Below are 23245 nucleotides of genomic sequence, written 5' to 3'. Positions count from 1 at the left end.
TTATGCATTAAGTAGATATCACCTTGTTAGTCAAGATGCAATGGAGAGGCTGGAGGGAACTGCCTAAAAATGCAGAGCTGTGTTCCAGTGGCCATGTTTCTTGACCATGATTGTATAATGAGACAGCTTTCACAATGTGATGGTGTGATTGTGAAAACCTTGTGTCTGATGCTCCTTTTATCTACCTTGTCAACAGACGAGTAGAACACATAGAATAAAAATAAATAATGGGGGAACAAATGTTTAAATAAATTTAGTTTGAAAAGGGGTAAGGTGTATGGTATGTATAAATTCTTTTTCTGTTTTTGTTTTATTTCTTTTTTCTGAATAGATGCAAATGTTTCAAGAAATGATCATGATGATGAATATGCAACTATGTGATGATATTGTGAATGACTGATTATATATGTAGAATGGAAAGATCAAAACAGGAATGTTTGCATTTGTTAGGTATTTTTTGGTATAAAAAAATAAAATAAAAAAATTAAAAAAAAAGTAAAGAAATAGGCAGAGTAAAAATAATATTATGTAGGATTTACCAGGTTAACACTACAAATAAAAAGGTGAAGAAGCTATAATAATAGACAAAGGAGACCTCAAAATAAGAACCACCACCAAGAAAAAGTTCAAAATGATGAAGGGGTCAATTCATCAAGAAAACACAGCAATCTTAAATATGTGTGCACCTAATAAGAGACTTTCAAAATACATGAAACAAAACTGACAGATACAAGCAAATGAATAAACAAATCCACAATTACAGCTGGAAATATAACAACCCTTCCTCAGTAACTTACAGGATAAGTAGACAGGATATTAAGGAGGAGGAATAAAACTTGAACAAAAGTATCGATCAATGGGTTTTTATAAGTGTAATTTACAGAAACATCTACCCAACAACAGAGTAAATACTATTTTCAACCATAACATTTACCAAAATACATGGTCGTTAGAAAATTTTAACAAATTTTAAAAGAGTTAAATGCCCCATATAAGGGAAGCATACCCTAAATATTTGGAAACATTGAAATTAAACAACTTCTAAACAAACCATGGATAAAAACTGAAAGCATGAGAGAAATTACAAAATATCTAGAACTGAGTATTAGAAATGAAAAGACAACATATCAAAATAAGTAGAAAACAGTTAAAGCAGCACTTAGAAGGATATTTATAGCTTTAAATATTCCTATTAGAAAACAAGAAAGGTTTAAAATCAATGACTCATAGTGATGAATACACAATATGTAATGATATTGTGAATCACTGATTGCATACTTTGGATGGACTATATGTGTATGATGATATCTCAATAAAAATTTTTTTTAAATGAAAACAAAATCAATGATCTAAGACTCCACCTCAAGAAGCTAAGAAAGGAAGAGCAAAGTAAACTCAAAATAAGTAGAAGAAAAGAAATAATAAATATAAGAGTAGAAATAACACAATAGAAAAAGAATGATCGATAAAGAAAACCAATTAAACCAAAAGCTGGCTCTTTCAAAAATAAAAAAAATTCAATAACCCTCCAGATAGACGAAATAAAAAGAGACAATACATTAATTACCATTATCAGGAATAAAACAGGAGACAATGCCACACATCATACATATATAAAAGGATAATAAAGAATATCATGGACAATGATACGCCCATATATTAAACATAGGTGAAACAGACTAATTCCTTCAAAGACACAAGACTGACTCAAGAAATGGAAAAATCTGAACAGCCCTATACCAATTAAAGAAACAAATTGCAATTTAAAACCTCTCTTACAAAGAAAACTCCAGGCCCCAAGAGCTAACCTGTGAATGCTATCAATTATTTAAGGAAGAAATATTATCAACTCCAAGTAAAATCTATCAGAAAATAGAAGAGGAGGGATCACTTCTCAATTTGTTTTACTAAACCAGCATTATCCTGATACCAAAACCAGACAAAGATATTGTAAGAAAACTACAGACCAACAGATCTCATAAAGAGACCCAAAAATCCTTCTAAAATATTAGCAAAGCAAGTCCACAATACACAAAAAGGATTATGTACATAAATAAGTGGAGTTTATCCCAAGGACGTAACTTCAACTACACAATTTCAAGTATCATTACTAAACCAGAATGATATTGGTATAGGATAGACCTACTACAACAAGAGAACAGCATACAGAGCCCAGGAATTGACTCCTCTCCTATTCGGCTTACTGTTTTCATAAAAGTGCCAAGGACATTTGGTGGGAAAAAGAATGGTCTTTTAGACGGTGTTGGAACAGCCGGATATCCATGAACTAAAGAAGTAAACTTTGATCCATATCTCACACTTATGCTGAAATTAACTCAAAATCAATTATACACCTAAATGTGAAACTAAAATTTTAGATAGGATAAAACCTTTGTGACCTTGGGTTAGGAAAAGATTTCTTAGGTATGGCACAAAAGCATAATCCATAAAAGATTAATGAAAAAAACAATCCATTGACTGGGGAAAAATATAAATTATAAATCTGATAAAGGACGTGTGTCCAGAATATAAAACTCTCAAAACCTAATAAGAAAACACACAACACAGTAAAAAAATCAGCAGAAGATTTAAACAGACACATCTCCTAAGAAGATATACAGATGGCAAAGAATCAAAAGCAGGAACTTGAACAGGTATTTGCACACCAATCTTCATAGCGGCATTATTCACATTTGCCAAAGGATAGAAGCAACTCAAGTGTCCATCAACTGATGAGTAGATTAATTAAATGTGGTATGTACACACAACAGAATATTATTCAGCCGTAAAAAAGAACGAAGTTTCAGTTCACAGGACAAATGGATGAACCTTGAAGACATCACAGAAGATAAGTCAGACACAAAAGGACAGTGTTTAATTTCACTGATTTGAAACAATTAGAATAAGCAAACCCATGTAGCCAGAATCAAGACTATAAGTTATCAAGGAACGGGTGGGGATAGGGAATGGGAAGTTAAGGCTTAAAACGTACAGGGTTCAAACAGTTAATAATAGATTGGCACATGGGGAAAAATTCTTTCATTAACAGTAACAAGTGTACTGAACCAATAATATGAGTCGATAATAGGGGTGGACAGGGATATGGGGTGCTTTGGGTTTTCTTTTTTTATGTCTGTTATTTTTCTTTTTTTGGAACAATGAAAATGGCTTAAAATTGTATGTGACGATTGCACAACTATGTCATAACACTGTGAGACATTAATTGTACATTTTGGATGGATGATATGGTGTGCAAATATACCTCAATAAAATGTTCAGTTAAAACAAGTGGAATGATGGCAATGATTTGGCAACGGATGGTGGTGATGGTAGCACAACTCTGCGAATATAATTAACAGCACTGAAATACACATACAAATGTGGTTAAAAGAGGAAATGCTAGATTGTATATATGATAATAAATTTTTTTTTAAATGAATGGAACTACACTACAAACAGTGAACTCTAAGTTAAATCACGGACTACTGTTAATAGTACAATTGTAACACTGTGCTATTATCACTTGTAACGAATGTTTCACACCAAGACAGGGTGTTAGTAATAGGGTAGTAAATAAGAACCTGCATTTTATGCATGATTTTTCTGTAAACTTACAACTTCACTAATAAAGAGAAAAACAAGACATACAAATGGCAAATAAGCACAGGAAAACATGCTCAACATCATGAGCCAATAGGCAATGCAAATTAAAACTATAAGACACCTCTATACACCTAGCAGAATGGTTAAAATTTTAAAAACAGACAATATTAACAATCAGCGAAGATATGGAGGAATTGGGATTGCCATTATCAATGGCGGGAATGTAAAATGATACAATCACTCTGGAAAACAATCTCGCAGTTTCTTAAAAAGCTAAATACGTGCCTACCATAGGGTTCAGACATACTACTCCTAGGCATTTACCCAACTGAATGTGTACATCCACACAATGACTTGTGCAAGAAGAATCAAAGCAGTTTTATTTGCACTAGGTCAAAACAACATAAATGTCCATCAACAGAGGAATGGATAAACAAACTGGTACTCCCACAGAGTGAAATACTACTTATCAATAAAATGACCTATTGATACATACAAGAACGTGACTGAATCTCAAAATAATTATGCTGAGTGGCAAAATCTAGACATTGAAGAATAAATATTGTTATGATTCTATTTATATAAAATCCTACAAAATTCAAACTAATCTTTGTATCAAAAAGCAAATCAGTGGTTGCCTGGGGGTTGCGGGGAAGCCAGGAAGGGCAGGTGGAAAGGATGACAAAGGGACACAAGGAAATTTTGGGGAGGGGCTGATGTGTTCACTATCTTGACTATATTTATGGTTTCACTGGTGCATGCATGTAAATCTATCTAATGTACTCTCTTTCACTCTGACTACTCGGTATATTTCTTTTGTCTCTGGATACAGATTTGAAAGACTGACAAAATTTGACATGCTATTTAGAAGTATCAAAAAACAATTTAATGAAAAAGTTAGAATGGGCATAGCTTAAATACCCCTAAAGCATGGGAGAAAGATCAAAGGTGATTGATGGTAGATTTATACAGAGAAGGTCAGGTTTAACAAATGAGTATGACTGCTGAATCACTATACTGATATTTCTCTTAGCCTCCAGTACCTTACAGCAGCTAGAAATAAAAACCTTCAATTATGGAACTGAAACCCACACCAAACTCTGAAATCTGTTCTGCAACTAACTGTTGCAATGTACTTTGAAATTTACTGCTTTCATGTATGTATGTTATTTAAAGAGAAGAAGGAGTCTAACAGAGAAGATAAGATTTAACAAATGAGTTATGACTGATAAATCATTATATTGATATTTCTGTTGGTCTCCAGTATCTTGGAGCAGCTAGAAGAAAAAACAAAAAATCATGGAATTGTAACCCATACCAAATTTTAAAAGCTGTTCTGTAACTACTTGTTAAAGTTTACTTGGAAATTTTTTATATTTCACAATTTAAAAAAAAGTTAAAAAAACAAACCAAACAGATCATGCATACTGTTCAAAACTCTCTACTAGGGTGCCCAGGTAGTTTACTGGTTAGAATGCCCGCCTTTCATGTGGGATACCCAGGTTTGATTCCCGGACCATGCACCCCCCCCCCCCAAAAAAAAAATCTCTACTAGTATCTCCACCCTTGGAATAAAATTCATATTCCTTGCTATAGAAATGAAAACAAACAAACAACTTGAGGTGGAAGAGTAGTGCAGTGGTAGAATTCTCACTTGCCATGTGTGAGACCCGGGTTCAATTCCTAGCCTGTGCACTACTCCCCCAACCCCAACCCCCGAAAAAAAGATACAACAAATGGTGCTACAATAATGGGATGCTCACACAGAAAAAGAATGAAATGTGACCCCTACCACACAGCATATACAAAAACAAAACAACTTAAGATTCTAAATCTGAGATCCTTTGGATTTTTTCTATGATCTCAATCCAATACATTGGAAAGAAAAAGTTCACAAAATTTTGATAAAAGACACTGTAAACTGTTTTAAAATTAAATGGTATAAACCTGGATACTGACATTTCTGAGCCTGCACAACAGAAATCATGGCTGGTGTTTCACTGACATCAGGGACTGCTAAGGATGAAGAGAGATGGGGCGGGGGCTGCTTGGTGGCAGGGGCAGGCTGCCCTTAAGCTGGCTAGGGCCTGCCCCTCTCTGCCCTGCTAGCCTGACTCAGAGAATGGAATGCCCCCAGGCTTCTCTTCCTGGTCTATGTCAGCTGAAACTATCCAATTTAAATCTGGAGGTTTGTTCCTACCTACTCTCCTCTTCCCTGTTCAATTCCATAAGTATTTCTGATTATTTTCCCATATGATGTGTTCTTTCCACACCTTCACACTGCCCACAGCTTACCTGCACACACTCTTTTCAGCTCACAGGCACTGTGACTGGCTTGGGCTTGCTAGAGTGAGTACACTGAAAACGTGCTCAACAACTGAAAAGAGAACTACACTGCATGGTTTCAAAAGGAGAAGAAGGGCAGACAGGCAAGGCAGGAAGGCAGGCTTACCATCTGCAGTTTCCAGGATGCTGCTTCTGTACCCCCGAGGAACACCTCTCACCGATGCCACCTGTGGGCGCTCACAGAATGAATGTTCCACAAGGCCTGTAGTGACGTCAGGAGGGGCAGAGTGCAGAGCTGTTTTTGAAAAATACCCAAAACAAAGGTGGCCATTAGTTGATCAGAGTATTAAGTCCCTCTTCCAACCCCACTGGACTTAAGCTTCATCCAGCTGAACTCGGTGAAGGGAGTATTCTCCAGTTAGTTTGTTTTTCTGGCTGACAAAGGCAAAGCAGGACCCTGAGAACTTGAGACATGACGTGCTGACACCTGTGTTGAGAGTGGGGGGGGTCGATCAGTTCCCAAAGGGGTCCGGACCCAGCATGGTTGACTACAGGGCAGAGGCACTGGAGAGGAATCTGTCTATAAGATTCAGGCAGAATGACCTGATGAGTCTTGTTCACAAGTTCTTCCTCAATGAAGCAGAAACAAATTTGAAACAAATTGTTAACATACCACTTAATGAATGAAAATATTGAGAAAAAATCAGCCAGGCTTATAAACTACCCCCTTCAAAACCTATGTTGGATTGTCAAGAAGATACCGTCTTTGTAGGCCCCAAGGAAGAAAAGTACAAAAGTAGAAACTGCCCCCACTTCCCTGGTAAAAATGTCTGCAATACTAAGAGACTACAGTCAAGTTCCTAAAGCAAAATTATGTTAATGTCACATTCAAACACAGACCACAATTGATAGAGAAAAAGCATAAAAGTCATTACTTCCAGTTACTGAGTGATCACTTCTGTGTCTAGTTATCATGGCTATGGAACACTAATAAAGCTCTGCTTCTCAGCGTGACTACATATTGTATAGGAATTCTTCATCATGAAGAAAGGCAGGCTGTACCCTATCACAACACAGTTACACAGACGCATGTCCAATTACAACAAATCGTTATCAACCTATGTTGCATGGAGAATAGGTTGGGAATAATCTGTTTAATCTTTTAAGCCTCATATATGGCACTCTTAACGCTTATAATTTTTAAAATTCTGGCTATCTATCTTCTATTTCATTAACCTAGGCATAGGATTTTTTAGATATATGGAAAGCTAAAATTATATAGAAGCAAAATACAACTCAGTTAGCAGAAAAAAATACCTTTTGGAAAACGTAAAGCTTCAGTGACACAGTTTTCATGACCTATGAAAAAGCTTGATGTTTATCAAATTAGCATTTTAAAGTATGTATACCAGGAGTTTGCTTCAGTTAAAAAAACCAAGTATCTCTCCACCCTTCCAAACCTAGCAAAAAGAATAAATGACTTTAAAAATACACGTGGAAAAAAAAGTATACATCATAAGCTATCAACCACAAGGTTGTTTTGAAAATAGCTATATAAAAATAAACTACATTAAAAAAATAAATAAATAAACTACATTCACACTTCCCAATTTCAAACTTACTACAAAGCTACCATAATCATAACTATGGTACTGACATAAGGACAGACAAATGGACCAATAGACTAGATATAAGAGTTCAGAAATTCACAAATTTGTAGACAATTATTTTCAACAAGGGTACCAAGTCCACTCAATGGAGAGAGAATAGTCTTTTCAACAAATGGTACTGGGAAAATTGGATATCCACATGCAGAAGAATGAAATTGGACTTCCACCTCAACCATATATAAAAATTAACTCAAAAAGGTTCAATGATCTAAATACAGGAGCTAAAACCATTAAACTCAGGGGGAAAAAAACAGGAAATCTTCATTATCTATAATTGGCAATGAATTCTGAGATATAACCACAAAAGCCTGAATAAAAAAAAAAAGATAAATTGTACTTCTTCAAAATTTAAGACTTTGTGCATCAAAGGACATTATCAAGAAAATGAAAAAACCTACACAACTGGAGAAAATGTTTGCAAATCATATCTTAGCTAAGAATTTAATAACTAAACCATATAAAAAACTCCTAAAACAAAAAAGCAAACAACGCAACTTAAAAGCAGGCTAACGACTTGAACAGACATTTCTTCAAAGAAGATAAACAAATGTACAATAAGCACGTGAAAAGATGCTCAACATCATTACCCATCTGAGAAATGCAAATTAAAACCACAATGATCTACCACTTCACACTTAGTAGGATGATTCTTCTTAAATAAACAGAGAATAGCAAATGTTGGCAAGGATGAGGAGAAACTGGAACATCTGTGCATTGTTGGTAGGAATAAAAAATGGTGGAGCCACTGTGGAAAAGTTTTATTATTCCTCAAAAAGTTAAATACAGACTTATCATACGACCTAGCAATTCTACTCCTACGTAGGTACCCAAAGGAATTGACAACAGGGGCTCAGACACTTGTGCACCAGCATTATTCATAACAGCCAAAAGCTGAAAGCAAATCGTGTGGTCATTAACAAAGGAATGGATAAAGAAAACATGGCATATACCTAGAGTAGAATTTACTCAGCCATAAAAAGGAATTAAATTCTAATACATATACATGCTACAACATAGATGAACTCTGAAAACATTATGTTGCAGTGAAATAAGCAAGGCACATAAGGACAAATAATGTATTATTGTACTTATATGAGCAAATTTTAAAGATAGAAAGGAGATTAGAAATTACCAGAGGCTGGGGGAAGTGTGAAATAGGGAATTTTTATTAAGTGAGTGCAGAATTTCTCTTTGGGGAAATGAAAAATTCTGGTAGTGAATGGTAGTGATGGAAGCACTATATTGTGACTATAATTAGAAACACTGACTAGTACGTTAAAATAATAAACTACATTCAAAATAAAAATGAATGAATTACTATAATTACAAGCACTGGTTTTAAATACAGATATTTGTGTCAACATGTTTAATAAATTTGATTTTCTTAGTCCAAAAACTGGAAAGATACATTTTTAAAACTACCTTTTAATGAAGACTTCTCTAGTGCTATTAAAATGAAGGAAGCTTGATAAAAGGAGGAGGAAATTGAGTATTAAGAGATCTAAAAAATTACTTCAACATGTCCAGCAAACACTTGGTATATCAAGGCCATAACTGGCAGTAAGGGAAAAAACAGCCTGGGTTATGATCCTAGAGAATATTACTAGAAGCAGTCACAATTGGTACCTACTTGGTATGTACCGGGCCAAGCAAATAAGACAGAAAAAGAGGTAACTGCAGGTACAGTTGCAGTAGTTGGACTAGTGGTCCAACAAGAAATAACCTACAATATAAATCTCAAAGTCAGGCCCTTTCAGAGACACAACTTAAATATGCATTAGAGTTCAGTGCTTTGTAAAGGATATGCCACAGCACTGGAAAGTTGAGGGCTGTCCAGTTAAACATCGCGAACTAAGGCCAATTTTCCATAGTAAACTATGTTTTGATTCCTAACCCATGAGGAAGCAACGTTTATGAAACCCAGCACCTCAGAAGAAGGCAGTGTGCTAACACACAAAACCATTAACACTCCACTGTGCTTTCCTCTAGAAAAGGGCTGCAGGAATCAGAAGGTAGCAGAACAGTTAAACATCACTGTTTATCCCACACTGGAGTTTTTCCATAAGGTTACAGCACCATAACAAAAAAGAAGGGAAACATCAGAGCAGTAGCTGATTTTTAAGGAAGGTGGGCAGTAACCACTCATCATACGTGGGGACACTTAGGAAAGGTGGGCAAACAATCCAGGGGGCTGTTTCCTTGTGGGCACGCGGCCCCGACACCCTTGTAGGAGCAGAAGGCGGGTGCAGAATAAGGCCTCAAGACCAGGCATGTGACCCCGCAGGGGAAGGGCGCAGAGCCTGCACACAGACTCAAACAAAGAGATGAACAAACAGCAGCAACACTGAGGCGTTCTGCACAGGACAGAGGTGGCTGCTGGTGGCCACCTGAAAACACCCAGTTCACTCCCAATTCTGCCTGACACGACCACGATTTTACACAAAAGCAGGCTGGGAAGTGTGTGGTGAGTGAGATAGGCCCCAGGTGCAGTGGAGAGCAAAGAACAAGGGGGAATGAAGGACACCAAAAGGCGTCAAGAGGGCTGCTGCTGCAGGCTTCCCGGCAGGGCTAGATGTGCGCTTGCGGGTGAGTGGGAATCACCCTACCTTTTCATCATCCCTCAACTAGAAAAAGGAAGTGGGTAGAGCTAGTCTTTTAGCAATAGTGAAGTGACCATCCTGTGACTACAATTATTTAAGTACTAGTGCAAGATTGTATATGGGCCTCAGGTATAAGCTGTAGAAAGTTAACTACACTATTTGTTTAAAAATATGATTTCAAATGAAGAGTTTTGCAATTTTTCTTTCTAAAATTAGTGTAATTCAAAGATGGGATGATCTGAAAAAGATCTATTCATCTGTACATAATTTAGCTTTGACTGACATCTAGAAAAGAAGCTATTTCTTTGGTTAGATTTACAATTTTAGCATACTCTCAATTCCTATAACAGAGTTTCAACTTGTGGTAAAGGGGTGTGATATGACCAAGATTCAGCCCCTTGGTCAGCCCTGAGTTTTATGACAGGCTATCGTTGTTCATATATAAAGGTCTCAATCCTATCTGCTAAGGAACAGACTACAGAGCTGATGCCAAGACTCAGTGAAACCCATCCTGCCCACACCTGAGGCAGGCATGCTTGGAAACACGTATGTACATCTGTTTCAAACAGTAAGGGAGGGAAGGCGCTTTACACAATTGGATGTTTTCTATTCCATTTAGGATTTCCACTTCATTCTCATCTTCAGATGGAGGGTCAGAGAAGGCGAGAGCTGCAGACTCTAACCCAGGATCCTGCACAGGCATGAGGACTACGGAGGTCTGTGCTGTGAATTATGGGCAAAGAAGAGAGGCAGGAGACTATGCCACAGTAGGCAGGCAGGAGGAGAGGCCTGCTCCACTCAAGTGTCCCATATCCACTGACCATTGCTGAGTACCTGCCACGCAGGCACCTGCCCCACAAGAGCAGGTGGGAGGGACTAAAGTATCAGGAAACATCACACAATTCTGGGGTCTACAGAGAGCAGGCCCACATGACCACCAAATCACAGAACCATCACGGGAATGACTTTGGTAACAAAAGAATATTTTTCAGAAGGAAAAAAAAAGAGGGTAGTTCTTAATGGGGGAAAAATTGAGCCAACTAACTCATACTGTTCAAAAGGTTATTGAAGGGGGGAGGATTGTGGGAAATGGCTGCTTGGAGAAATCCAGGAATCACACCCTCACAAAACAATCAATGAACAGGCAGGAACTATCTGAATCAACTGTTTTGAACTGTAGCATCTAGAAGAACACTTGCAGCACCCAGGGAAGAGCTGGAGGAAGAGACTGGAAAACTGGTGAATCTCACCCTCTGTACAGCAGCTAACACCCCCTTCCCCAGCCTCATGGTAGCAGCAGTGGGGGCTGCAGCCCAGGCTCCTGGTACAGCCTGCTAGTACCAGGGGTAAAGGGTGCTGCAAGGACCTAGTCCTCCAAAATCTAGGGGTTATGGTCTGGTCACTACCACTGCTTCTGATCAGCTACTGCATACTGCTGGGGCAGCCTTGAGGGCAGCCACTGGAAAACCCCTCAGGCAAAAGCAGAAGAGAAGTTTTCCTGAGGCAGTACCTATTTGTTTTTTTTTTTCTTCTCTCTCCAGTCCCCATCTGGGAGCAAAAATAGGTAAGAAAAGTCACAGATTGACAGTTCTAGCCCTCCACAAGAAAAATAATAATAATAAGCAATCCAAGAGGAATATGAGAATTAGATTTCCAGGGTTATAACAACGAAACACTCAGATTGTCTAGTTCTCAACAAAGAAATTACAAAATGCACACTGGAACTATTAGATGAAGACAAAGACCTAAGTCAACTGTTTAAATATACTCAAAAAGCTAAACAGGGGGTACAAGGGTTAGTTCTATAGTAGAATTCCCACCTGCCATGCAGGAGACCTGGGTTCGATTCCCACCCATGCACTTCTCAAAAACAAACACACAAGCAGACAAAAGAACAAACAAACAAAAATTCAACAAATGGTGCTGTAATAATGGGACACTCACATGGAAAAAGATGAAATGTGACCCCTGCCATATAGCATTAAAAAAAAAATGCTACAGAAATCCACAAGCAAAGAACTAAAGGAAATTAGGAAAAGACTGCACAAAGTTAAGAGACAGCAATCATAAAAAGGAACCTAACAAACAAAAAGGAGCTGCAAAGTATAGTAATTGAAATGAAAAACTTAGATTCAAAAGCAGTTTTGAACATGCAGAAGTAAGCATCAGTGAACATCAAGATAAGACAACTCAAATTACAGTGCAAGAAGCAGAAAAAAAAGAAAAATGAACAAAGCCTCAGGAACCTGTGGGATACCATCAAGCATAACAACATATGCATCACTGACATCTCAGATAAGAGAGAGAAAAAGCATTTGAAGAAATAATGGCTCAAAACTTCCTAAATCTGATGAAAGATATGAATAACAAAACCAGCAAGCTCAACGAACTTCAACAGGACAGACTCTAAGAGATCTACACTAAGGTACATTAGAGCACAACTGTCAAAACCCAAAGACAAAGAGAGGATTTTGAAAGGGGCAAGAGAGGAGCTACTTGTCACATATGAGGGTCCCCAATAAGATTAACAGTTGATTTCTCATCAGAAATTATGGAGGCCAGAGACAGTAGGGTGTCATATTTAAAGTCCTAATAGTTCTATACCTGACAAAATTATTCTTCAAAAATGAAGGTGAAATTAAGACATTTACAAGTAAACAAAAGCTGAAAAGAGTCCATTACCAGAAGACCTACCCTACAAGAAATGCTAAAGGATGCCTTCCGGTGGGGAAGAAAAAAAAAAAAAAGACACAAGACAGTAACTGCAAGCCATAAGTAGAAATAGAGACAGGTTTGTTTCCTGGTGCCTGCCCATGTTAAAAAAAAAAAAAGAAGAAGAAGAAGAAGAAACAGGGAATATTGGTAACTACACAAGGAAATAGAAAATCCTGTATTGTATTTTGGCTTGTAAATGCTTTTTTCCTATATATGATTTAACAGAGAAATATGTAAAGCTATAATTAAAATCTGTATTAATGGGCATCAAGCATTTAAAGATGTAATTCAGCGTGTAAAGACAGTAACAACATAAAAAGGGATAGGTAGATGGAGATAAGCAGGAGTAGTCTGTATTCTACTGAAACTAGGCTGGTATTTATGCTAGTTTGAAACGGTTGTGTACCCTGAAAAAGCCATGTCCTTTACTCTTGATTCAATATTGGAGGCTGCAATTTTTTATTAGATTGTTTTCATAGAGACTGACCCGCCCAATTGTGGGTGTGACCTTTTGAGCAGATGGGAGATGTGACTCCGCCCATTCAAGGTGGGTCTTGATTAGTTTACTGAAGGCCTTTAAAAGGGAAAACATTTTGGAGAAAGCTCAGAGCTGACACAGAGATGTATGGAGATGTAAAAAGAAAATGACCCCAGGGAAGCTGTTGAAACTAGAAGCCAAAGGACCAGCAGATGCCAGCCACGTGCCTTCCCAACTTACAGAGTGTTCCAGACCCACTGGCCTTTCTTGAGTCAAGGTATCTTTCCCTGAATCCTTAGTCTGGACATTTTTATGGCCTTAAAACTGTAAACTTGTAATTTAATAAATTACCTTAATAAAAGCTAACCCATTTCTAGAATATTGTATTTCTTGCAGCATTTAGCAAACCAATATAGTACTAGTTAAACTACACTCTTATTTGTTGAAGATTTAATGACAATTACAAGGGTGACTACTAAGAAAAAGATTACAAATAACAGGCAAAAGGAAATAAGTAATCAAAGTGTGGCACTATAAAGAAGCAACAGCACACACAAAAAAGGCAGTATGGTGTAATTCAGGAACAAAAGCAAAGACACAGAGAAAGCAAACAGCTAGATGGCAGAAGTAAACCCTTCCTTCTCAGTTATTACCTTAAATGTCAAGAGATTAAGCTCCCCTATTGAAAGGAAAAGATTGGCAGAACGGATGAAAAAAGCATGATCCATCTATATGCTGTCTATAAAGAACTCACTGTAAGTACAAAGACACAAAGACTATTAAGTAAGAGGGTGAAAAAAGATACTCCATTCAAACAGTAATCAGAAAAGCTGCAGTGGCTACAGAATTGTTAGACAAAATAGACTTGAAGTAAAAAAAAAAAAGATCACATGATGATGAATAAGCAACTATGTGATGATATTGTGAATTACTGATTACATATGTAGAATGGAATGATCATATGTTAAGAATGTTTGTGTTTCTTTGTTGTCATATTTAAAATTTTAATTAATAAAAAAATTTTAAAAAAGATCATGAGCGACAAAAGAGGTTATTATATATTGATAAAAGGTTCAATCTAGCAAGAAGATATAACAATTATAAATATATATGCACCTTACAACAGAGACCCCAAAATATATGAAGCAAAATCTGGCAGCACTGAAGAGAGAAACAGATAATATTATAGTAACAGTTGAAGACTTTAATACAGTACTGTTCAAGTTTGCTAGCTGCCAGAATGCAACACACCAGAGATGGATTGGCTTTTAATAAAAGGGGATTTATTTTGTTAGTTCTTCAGAGGAAGAAAGTTAGGCAGCTAACTTTCCACTGAGGTTCTTTCTTACGTGGGAAGGCACAGGATGGTCTCTGCTGGCCTTGTCTCCAGGCCTCTGGGTTCCAACACCTTTCTCCGGGATGATTCCTTTCTGCATCTCCAAAGGCCTGGGCTGACCTGCGAGTGCTGAGATGAGGTATGCTGAGCTGCTTGGGCTGTGCTACACTGTGCTCTCTCATTTAAGCACCATTCAATTAAATCAAACATCATTCATCACAGCAGGCACGCCTCCTATCCGACTGCAGATGTAATCAGCAACTGACGAGGTTCACACGCTATTGGCTCATGTCTACAGCAATAGAACGAGACACCTTCACCTGGCCAAGTTGACACATGAATCCAACTACCACATATCCACCCCTTGTCAACATGGCAACTAGACACATCACCTTAAACAATATTAAATTGCAAAAAATTCTCTTCTAGCTGTGGACCTATGAATCTCAAAATAAGGTATCTGGTGCCAATATGCAAAGGAGGACATTCACAGGATACAGGTTTTCATTTCCATAGGGAGAAACTGGAAGGAACACAGGAGTCACAAGACCCAAGCAGTTCTGAAAACCTGCAGGGTAAACACCATGGGATTTCAAAGTTTGAAAGTCATTTATCCTTCGGCTTTAGAAAGGAGCAGTCCCATGCTTTCCAAGGGTCTATGCAGTGGCGCGCCTCTTTCCAAATCAACCTCGGGGGACGCTGAGGAGACCACCTTTTTCTTGGTTCCACTCTCATAAAGCATCAGGATCACATTTGGGCTCTCTGCCATTTCCAAGGCACATGCTCAACCCCTCCATGTGGTGGTAGCCAGACTCTCCCCAGTGCCCAAGGAGCGTGCTGTACCTTTTCCAAGGCCTGAGGTGGCACAACTCTTCCACTGCAACGAGGTGGGAGATGCACCCTCTCCATGTATGTGGGTGGGTCTACTCTCCTGGCTGAGGTTTCTTGGCTTCAGACCCGAGCTTCCATGGTTCTCACTCTGCAAACTCCAATTTGTCCCTTTTGTGTCGCCCTTTGTTCACATTGGCAGTAGTTCTGTTTACACCAACAGTCTCTTCAAGAACTCCAGGACTTCTCCATCATTTTCTTCACAGTTCCTCCAAAATCTTTCCCTTATCCATCCAAAACCCTGGTCCAACATGTCTAGAGTTTGCAAACTGCAGCAGGACCCCACTTTACTGTTACCAAATCTGTTCTAGTTTGCTAGCTGCCTGAATGCAACATACCAGAGACAGATTGGCTTTCAATAAAAGGGGATTTATTTCATTAGTTCTTCAGAGGAAAGGCAGCTAACCTTCATTTGAGGTTCTTTCTTACGTGGGAAGGCTCAGGGTAATCTCTGCTGGCCTTCTCTCCAGGCTCTGGGTTCCAACAACTTTCCCGGGGGTGATTCCTTTCTGCATCTCCAAAGGCCTGGGCTGAGCTGCCAGTGCTGAGATGAGGTATGCTGAGCTGCTTGGGCTTTGCTACGTTGAGCTCTCTCATTTAAGTACCAGCCAATTAAATCAAGCATCATTAATTGCAGCAGGCGTATCTCCTAGCCACTGCAGATATAATCAGCAACAGATGAGGTTCATGTACCATTGGCTCATGTCCACAGCAATAGAACTAGGCACCTTCACCTGGCCAAGTTGACAGCTGAATCTAACAAGCACAAGTCCTTCTGATAAGTGATAGGACACCTAAACAGAAACTCAATAATAATATATAGGGTTTGAATGACACTATTAACCAATTAGAATTAATGGACACATACAGAACATTCCACCCCAAAACAGAATTCACATTCTTCATGAGTGCACTGGAATATTTTCCATGATAGACAGTAAGGCCACATATCAAATTTAAAAAATTTAACATACTGATATCATAAAAAGAATCTTCCTGAACTACAAAGGAATAAACCTAGAACTCAATAACAGAAGGAACTGGAAAATTTATAAATAGGTGAAAATGATATAAAACACTATTCAATAACCAATGGATCAAAGGAAAAATCAAAAGAGAAATTAGAATATAGTTACACATGACTGAAAATGGAAACACAACACACAAAAATTCCTAGGATGGAGTGAGGGTAGTGTTCAGAGGGAAATTTATAGCTGTAAATGCTTACATTAAAAAAGAAGAAAGATCACAAATTAACTTCATACCTAAAGAAATGAGTAAAAGAACAGCAAATTAACCCAATGACAGTAGAATGAAGAAGATCACTAAAGATTAGAGCAAAGAGAAATGAAATAGAGAACAGAACAATAAAAGAGACAATCAATAAAAGCCAAACTTGATTTTTAAAAAGATCAGTAAAATTGACAAGCTTTTAGACAGACTGAAAGAAAAAAGGAGAGGGTAAATGAATAACTAAAATCAGGAATCAAAGTGGAGAACATTACTACTGTCTTACAGAAATTAAAGGACTATAAGAGGGTTCTATGAGCAATTGTATGCCAAGAATTAGAAAACTCAGACAAAGTGGAAAAAAATGTAGAAACGTACCAGTTAAGTAATGTGATAAAGAAAAAAACAAAAAATCTCAACAGACGCATATAATAAATAAAGAAACTGAATCAGCAATAAAACCTCCCAAGAAAAAAAAGACCAAGACTGGATGGCTTCACTGTTGATCCCTATCAAACATTTAAAATAAGTTATACCAATCCTTCTCAAACTCTTCCAGAAAACAGAGGAGGAGGGAATACTTTCTAACTCATTCTATGAGGCTAGCATTATCCTGAAATCAAAGCCAGGCAAAGACAGCACAAGAAATTACACCAATCCTTCTCAAACTCTTCCAGAAAACAGAGGAGGAGGGAATACTTTCTAACTCATTCTATGAGGCTAGCATTATCCTGAAATCAAAGCCAGGCAAAGACAGCACAAGAAATTACACCAATCCTTCTCAAACTCTTCCAGAAAACAGAGGAGGAGGGAATACTTTCTAACTCATTCTATGAGGCTAGCATTATCCTGAAATCAAAGCCAGGCAAAGACAGCACAAGAAAGGAAAATTACAGACCAATATCCCTTATGAAGATAAATGCAAAAATCCTCAATAACACATGGGGGCAAAGCCAACATAACACCACATTAAAAGGATACCAAGTGGGACAGAACTCCCGGGACCAGCCAGGACCTGGCATCAAGGGACTGAGAAAGCCTTCTTGACCAAAGGGGGAAGAGAGAAATGAGACAAAAAAAAACTCAGTGGCTGAGAGATTTCAAACAGTCGGGAGGTTATCCTGGAGGTCATTCTTATGTATTATACAGGTATTTGTTGTTAGTTTATGGTGTATTATAGTAGCTGGAGGGAAAGTACTGAAACTACTGAGCTATGTTCCAGTAGCTTTGATTCTTGAAGAGGACTGTATAAAGATGTAACTTTTATAATGTAACAGTGTGATTGTGAAAACCTCGTGTCTGATGCTCCTTTTATCCAGGGTATGGACAGATGAATTAAAAAATATGGATAAAAATAAATAAGATGGGGGATAAAGGATAAAATAAATTGGGTAGGTAGAAATAGTAGCGGTCAATGAGAGGGAGGGCTAAGGAGTATGGGATGTACGAGCTTTTTCTTTTTTCTTTTTATTTCTAGAGGGATGCAATGTTCTAAAAAATGATAGTGGTGATGAATGCACAACTATGTGATGATACTGGGAGCCACTGATTGCACACCATGTACAAAATGTACGTGTGAGAAGATACGTCAGTAAAAATTCAAAAAAGAAAGAAGCATATTGACCAAATGGGATTTATTCCAGGAATGCCAAGAAAGTTCAGCATAAGAAAATCAATCACATCATACTCAGTGGTGAAGACTGAAAGGTTTCCCCCTAAGATCAGGAATAAGACAACATGCCCACTGTCACCACTTGAACACTGAAATTCTAGCGAGAGAAATCAAGCAAGAGAAAGAAATAAAAGGCATGCAAACTAAAAAGGAAGTCAAATTATCCCTATTCAAAGATGACATGATCCCAAATATCCACTTGAAAGTCAGTAAAGCTAATAAATGAATTCAACAAAGTTATAAGATTATGGATAAACATGCAGAAGTCAGCTGGGTTCCAAATACCTATAAGGAACAATCTGAAAAAGACATCAAGAAAAAATCCACTTACAACAGCATCTAAAATAATAAAATACCTAGAAATAAATGTACTCAAAGAGGTGAGAGAACTGTACACTGAAAAACACGAAACTGCTGAAAGAATTTAAATAAGACCCAAATAAACGGAAAGACATCCCCCAAATCGATACTGTTAAGTTGTCAGAAGACAATATTGTTAAGATGTCAATACTCCCTACAAATTCAGTGCAATTCCTGTCAAAATTCCAGCAGCCTTTTTTGCAGAAATGGAAACACTGATCCTAAAACCACATGGAATCATAAGGGACCCTAAGACCATTTTAAAAAAGAACACATTTGGAGGACTCAAACTTCCTGATTGCAAAACTTACCACAAAGTGACAGTAATTAAAACACCGTTGTATTGGCATAAGGACACCCATTTAGACCAGTGGAATAGAACTGAGACCCTTGAAATAAACCATACATCTAAGGCCAGTTTATTTTTGATAAGTCCATTCAATTGGGAAAAAAGTCTCTTCAATAAAGAGTGATGGGATATCTGGAAATCCACATGCAAAAAAATGAATATGTACCCCTTCCTCAGATCATATATAAAAATTAATCCAAAATGCTGTAATGATATAAATAAAAGAACCAGGATTATAAAATTCTTATAACAAAATATAGAAGACTATCTTTAGGACCATGGGGGAGATAATGGATTTTTAGATTTTACACCAAAGCACAAAGAAACAAAAGAAAAAAACAGATAAAATGGACTTCAACAAAATTAAAAACTTTTGTGCAAAGAACATGATCAAGAAACTTAAAAATTTTCTCCTATTTCTACAGAATGGGAGAAAATATTTGGACACTGTATATCTGACAGGGTTTAATACCAAGAATATCTAAAGAACAACAACAAAAAGACAAACAAGCCAATTAAAAAAATGGGCCAAGGACTGAACAGACACTTCACCAAAAACGATATTCAAGTGGCCAATAAATAAATAAAAAGGTGCTCAACATCATTAGCCATTAAAGAAATGCAATTAAAACTTCAATGAAATACTATTTAATACCATTAAGACTGGCTATTACTATAAAAACTGAAAGTAACAAGTGTCGCTGAGTAAACTGGAACCCTCCTACATTGTTGGGAGGAATGTAAAATGGTATAGACACTGTGGAAAACAGTTTCATGGTTCCTCAGAAAGTAAACACAGAACTACAATATCACCTGGGAATTCCACTCCTAAGTACATACCCCAAAGAATTGAAAGTGGGGGCTTGGACAAATATTTGTAAACCAATGTTCATTGCAGCATTATCTGCAATTGCCAAAAGGTGGAAGCAACCCAAGCATCCATCAAAAGAGGAATGGATAATCAAACTATGGTCTGTCCATGCGGTGGAATATTATTCAGCCACAAAAGAAACAAAGTGTTCATATTACGCTACTACAGGGATAAACCCTGAAGATACGTTTAGTGAAATAAGCAGACACAAAAGGACAAATACTATGTATGATTTCTATCATATGAGATACCTAGGATAAGGAAATTCATTGAGACAAAAAACAAAATAGTGATTACTGGGGGTGTAGGAAGGAGCGAGTGAGGAGTTATTGATAAGTAAGTATGAGTTTTGGTTTGTAATGATGAAAATATTCTGGAAATAGATGTTGCTGAAAAGTTACACAGTATTATCAGTGTACATCATGTCAGAAACGTCCACTTAAAAATGGTTAAAATGACTTCCATGTTATGTATATTTTTTTATCACAATTAAATAACAAAACAAAACAAAGACACAAGATACTACAATAAACCTATCAGAATGGCTGAAACCCAAAATGCTTACAACACCAGGGGCACCTGCTGATGGGGTGCACCACTCACTGTGGGGATAGACACGGTGCAGCCAATTTGGAAGACAGTGGAGTTTCCAACAAAGTCAAACACAGGTTTACCATGCAACCAGAAATTACATGCTGCAGTATTTACCCAAATGTGCTGAAAACTTATATACATACAAAAACCTGCTCACAAATGTTTATAGCAGCTTTACACGTAATTACAAAAAAATGGAAGCAATCATAAGATATCCATTAATAAGTGAATGGAAAAACACACTGTGATATAAAGAAATGAACTCCAGTCACAAAAAGATATGGAGAAAACTTAAATGCATACTGTTAAGAGAAAGAAGCCAGTCTGAAAAGGCTACATACAATGATTCCAAGTAAAAGACATTCTGGAAAAGGTAAAACTATAGAGACAGTAAAAAGATCAGTGGTTGCCAGGGTTAGGAGGGGCAGGTGGAGCACTGGGCATTTTTAGGAAAGTAAAACTAGTCTGAAACTATTATGGTGCATATGTGACATGATGTGTTTGTCAAAAACCATAGAATTGTACACCTCAAAAAATGAACCCTAATGTAAACTCTGGACTTTAGTGGCTCATCACTTGTGACACATGTACTTTACTGATGCAAGATCCTAAGAAGAGGGGAAACTGGGGAGGAAGGGGATATGGGAACTCGGTGCTTTCTGTCCTATTTTTATGTCAACTTAAAGCTGCTTAAAATAAAGCCTATGGGGAAAAAAAGGGCTACTAAAGATTCAATCTGAATGATGAATTGGCCTAACATTTCCCCCATTTCTTTCCAATGCAATCGTTAAACACTTAAAACCTGCTAACATTTCACGCAGCTCAGCCACCGTATGCTATCAAGGCACAGTGACCGTGGTCACCAGGATGCAATGCAGCAGCGGTGGGCACATCTGCCAGAGGTGCCCCGCACAGTTGCGCAGGTGAGCAGGTGTGCGCTTCCATCTTACTGACCTACGTGGGTGTGGGCCGCGAGGCCTGGGGGCGTGGCGGCAAGCGCTGAGGCGGTGCTGGGCACGGCGGGTCTCCCTCCAGGGTGAGATGAGGTGGAAGATGCAGAGGATGAGGTGGACGAACCCTGAAAGGCCCGGTCAAGCCACGGCTCGACGTCGGGACAGCTCTGGAGCGGAGCGGAGGTGAGCTGCCCCAGGCGCCGTAAAGAACCCTCATCTTCTGAGGCGGACGACGTGTCTGTGGTTAAAATAATGATGACAGGCATGTGATGCAGGCACGGGTCCAGGAGGAGGGCGGCGAGGCCCGCATTCACCCCTGCACTACCACTTGGTGTACCTGGAACTCGTGCCCAAATGGGGCCTTACAGTCGGGCCAGGAGCACCTTAACTTAGAAGGGGCACCTGCATTTGACTGGCTGTGCAGTTCCAAGAGCTTTTACTCTGGGGAAAACAGCTTCAGGACCACTCCCGCCACCACCAAGATTTCCCCAGAGCTGACCCCAGCCACCTCCTATATGGGTTGAACACACAGCTTGACCGAGTCAGATCAGCTGGGCGCTCCCTGTGTCACTTCGGAGAGACCCCCTTGCTCTGGCAGTGCAGGCACGATTATATAGCACACAACCCAGCTGGGTATAAACACAGGACAAGCCCATTCCCTGCCCAACAAGGAGTCCTACCCACAACCCTCCTCTGCATCTGCAGGGGGCTGCGGCCCAGACCTGCCTCGCAAGCTGTCACCTGGTCACAGTGCATCCTCTTAGGGGAAAGCACGGAAATCAGCTTTACAACAGAATGCCTTCCTCAAGACAACTGTTTTAATCAATAAAATTAACTGTGAATTAAGGTCCCTTCAAGTTAACAAGATCTACATTTTCCTATAGGTTTTACGATTTCTTTTACTAGCTAACATCCATAGAAATAATCATTTGACAGCCATTTCTTAAGATTTTTTCAATGACATGAACTTTTTAAAAGCAAGGTAGTGCCACCAAAACCACTAAAATATGTGAATCTGGTGCATTTCATTCTTATTCACTCTAAATCCACCACCAAAAATGAACATCTAGTTTCAGTTCTGTTACTTGAACATAATGGCCAACAAAAGTGGGACATGGATACAAAGTCATTAAAACCACTAGTACTTTGGTAGACTTTAGTAGGAAGCTTAACACAGAGCGTTGCTAAAGAGAAAACAAACCAAAAACCCTCCAAATATTCTTATACTCTTCCATCTATCTCTAGCTAATAACCTATTATATAATAGTTAATGAGGCAAGAATAATTTAAAAATTCTCAATTCAGGAAACTTTAGTACTCTGTAGTGTACTTATTTAAAGTTCTTCTCTTTGCTAAAAGACATAAATAACATCTTAGTAAAATAGAATTAAAATTTATATTAAAAAATCTAGTAAAAAGAGGTATCCTTTAGATAAGAACCATATGTATATAAAAAAAGACTCATAGTATTTATGCTACAGAAATTTCAGGTAAGAAACAAGTTATATACAAACATTTTTTATCTCCACTTTTTCCAAATCTATGCAACAGGTCAGAAAAATATTCCAGCTCCAGGGGAAACAAGTGTCATTGACTTCAGACAAGTGAAACACCAGGAACCCGTGCCTTACACTGTTTAC

The 23245-nt window shown here is 38.0% G+C and overlaps 1 protein-coding gene across 12 annotated transcripts in view; it reads right to left on the bottom strand.

Annotated features, from left to right (window-relative positions):
* The window catches only part of DIP2A (disco interacting protein 2 homolog A), a 189644-nt gene that overhangs the window by 100533 nt on the left and 65866 nt on the right, over positions 1-23245 (bottom strand). For 10 of the 12 annotated variants that reach the window (XR_013158765.1, XR_013158766.1, XR_013158767.1 and 7 more), the window contains 2 exons: positions 21607-21843; positions 6056-6184 (listed from right to left, as the gene is read on the bottom strand). Coding sequence is in view for 9 of the 12 variants with exons in the window: in XM_077119265.1 (XP_076975380.1) it covers positions 6056-6184; positions 21607-21843 (366 nt within the window). In the remaining 3 variants the exon portion in view is untranslated. The remainder of the gene's footprint in view (positions 1-6055; positions 6185-21606; positions 21844-23245) is intronic. The other 2 variants (XM_077119269.1, XM_077119273.1) reach the window with 1 other exon arrangement.

This window comes from Tamandua tetradactyla, chromosome 10 (genome assembly GCF_023851605.1).
Source record: "Tamandua tetradactyla isolate mTamTet1 chromosome 10, mTamTet1.pri, whole genome shotgun sequence".
Classification (NCBI taxonomy): domain Eukaryota; kingdom Metazoa; phylum Chordata; class Mammalia; order Pilosa; family Myrmecophagidae; genus Tamandua; species Tamandua tetradactyla.
The sequence above is the reverse complement of the archived record's forward strand: the minus strand, read 5'-3'. Positions and strand labels throughout refer to the sequence as shown.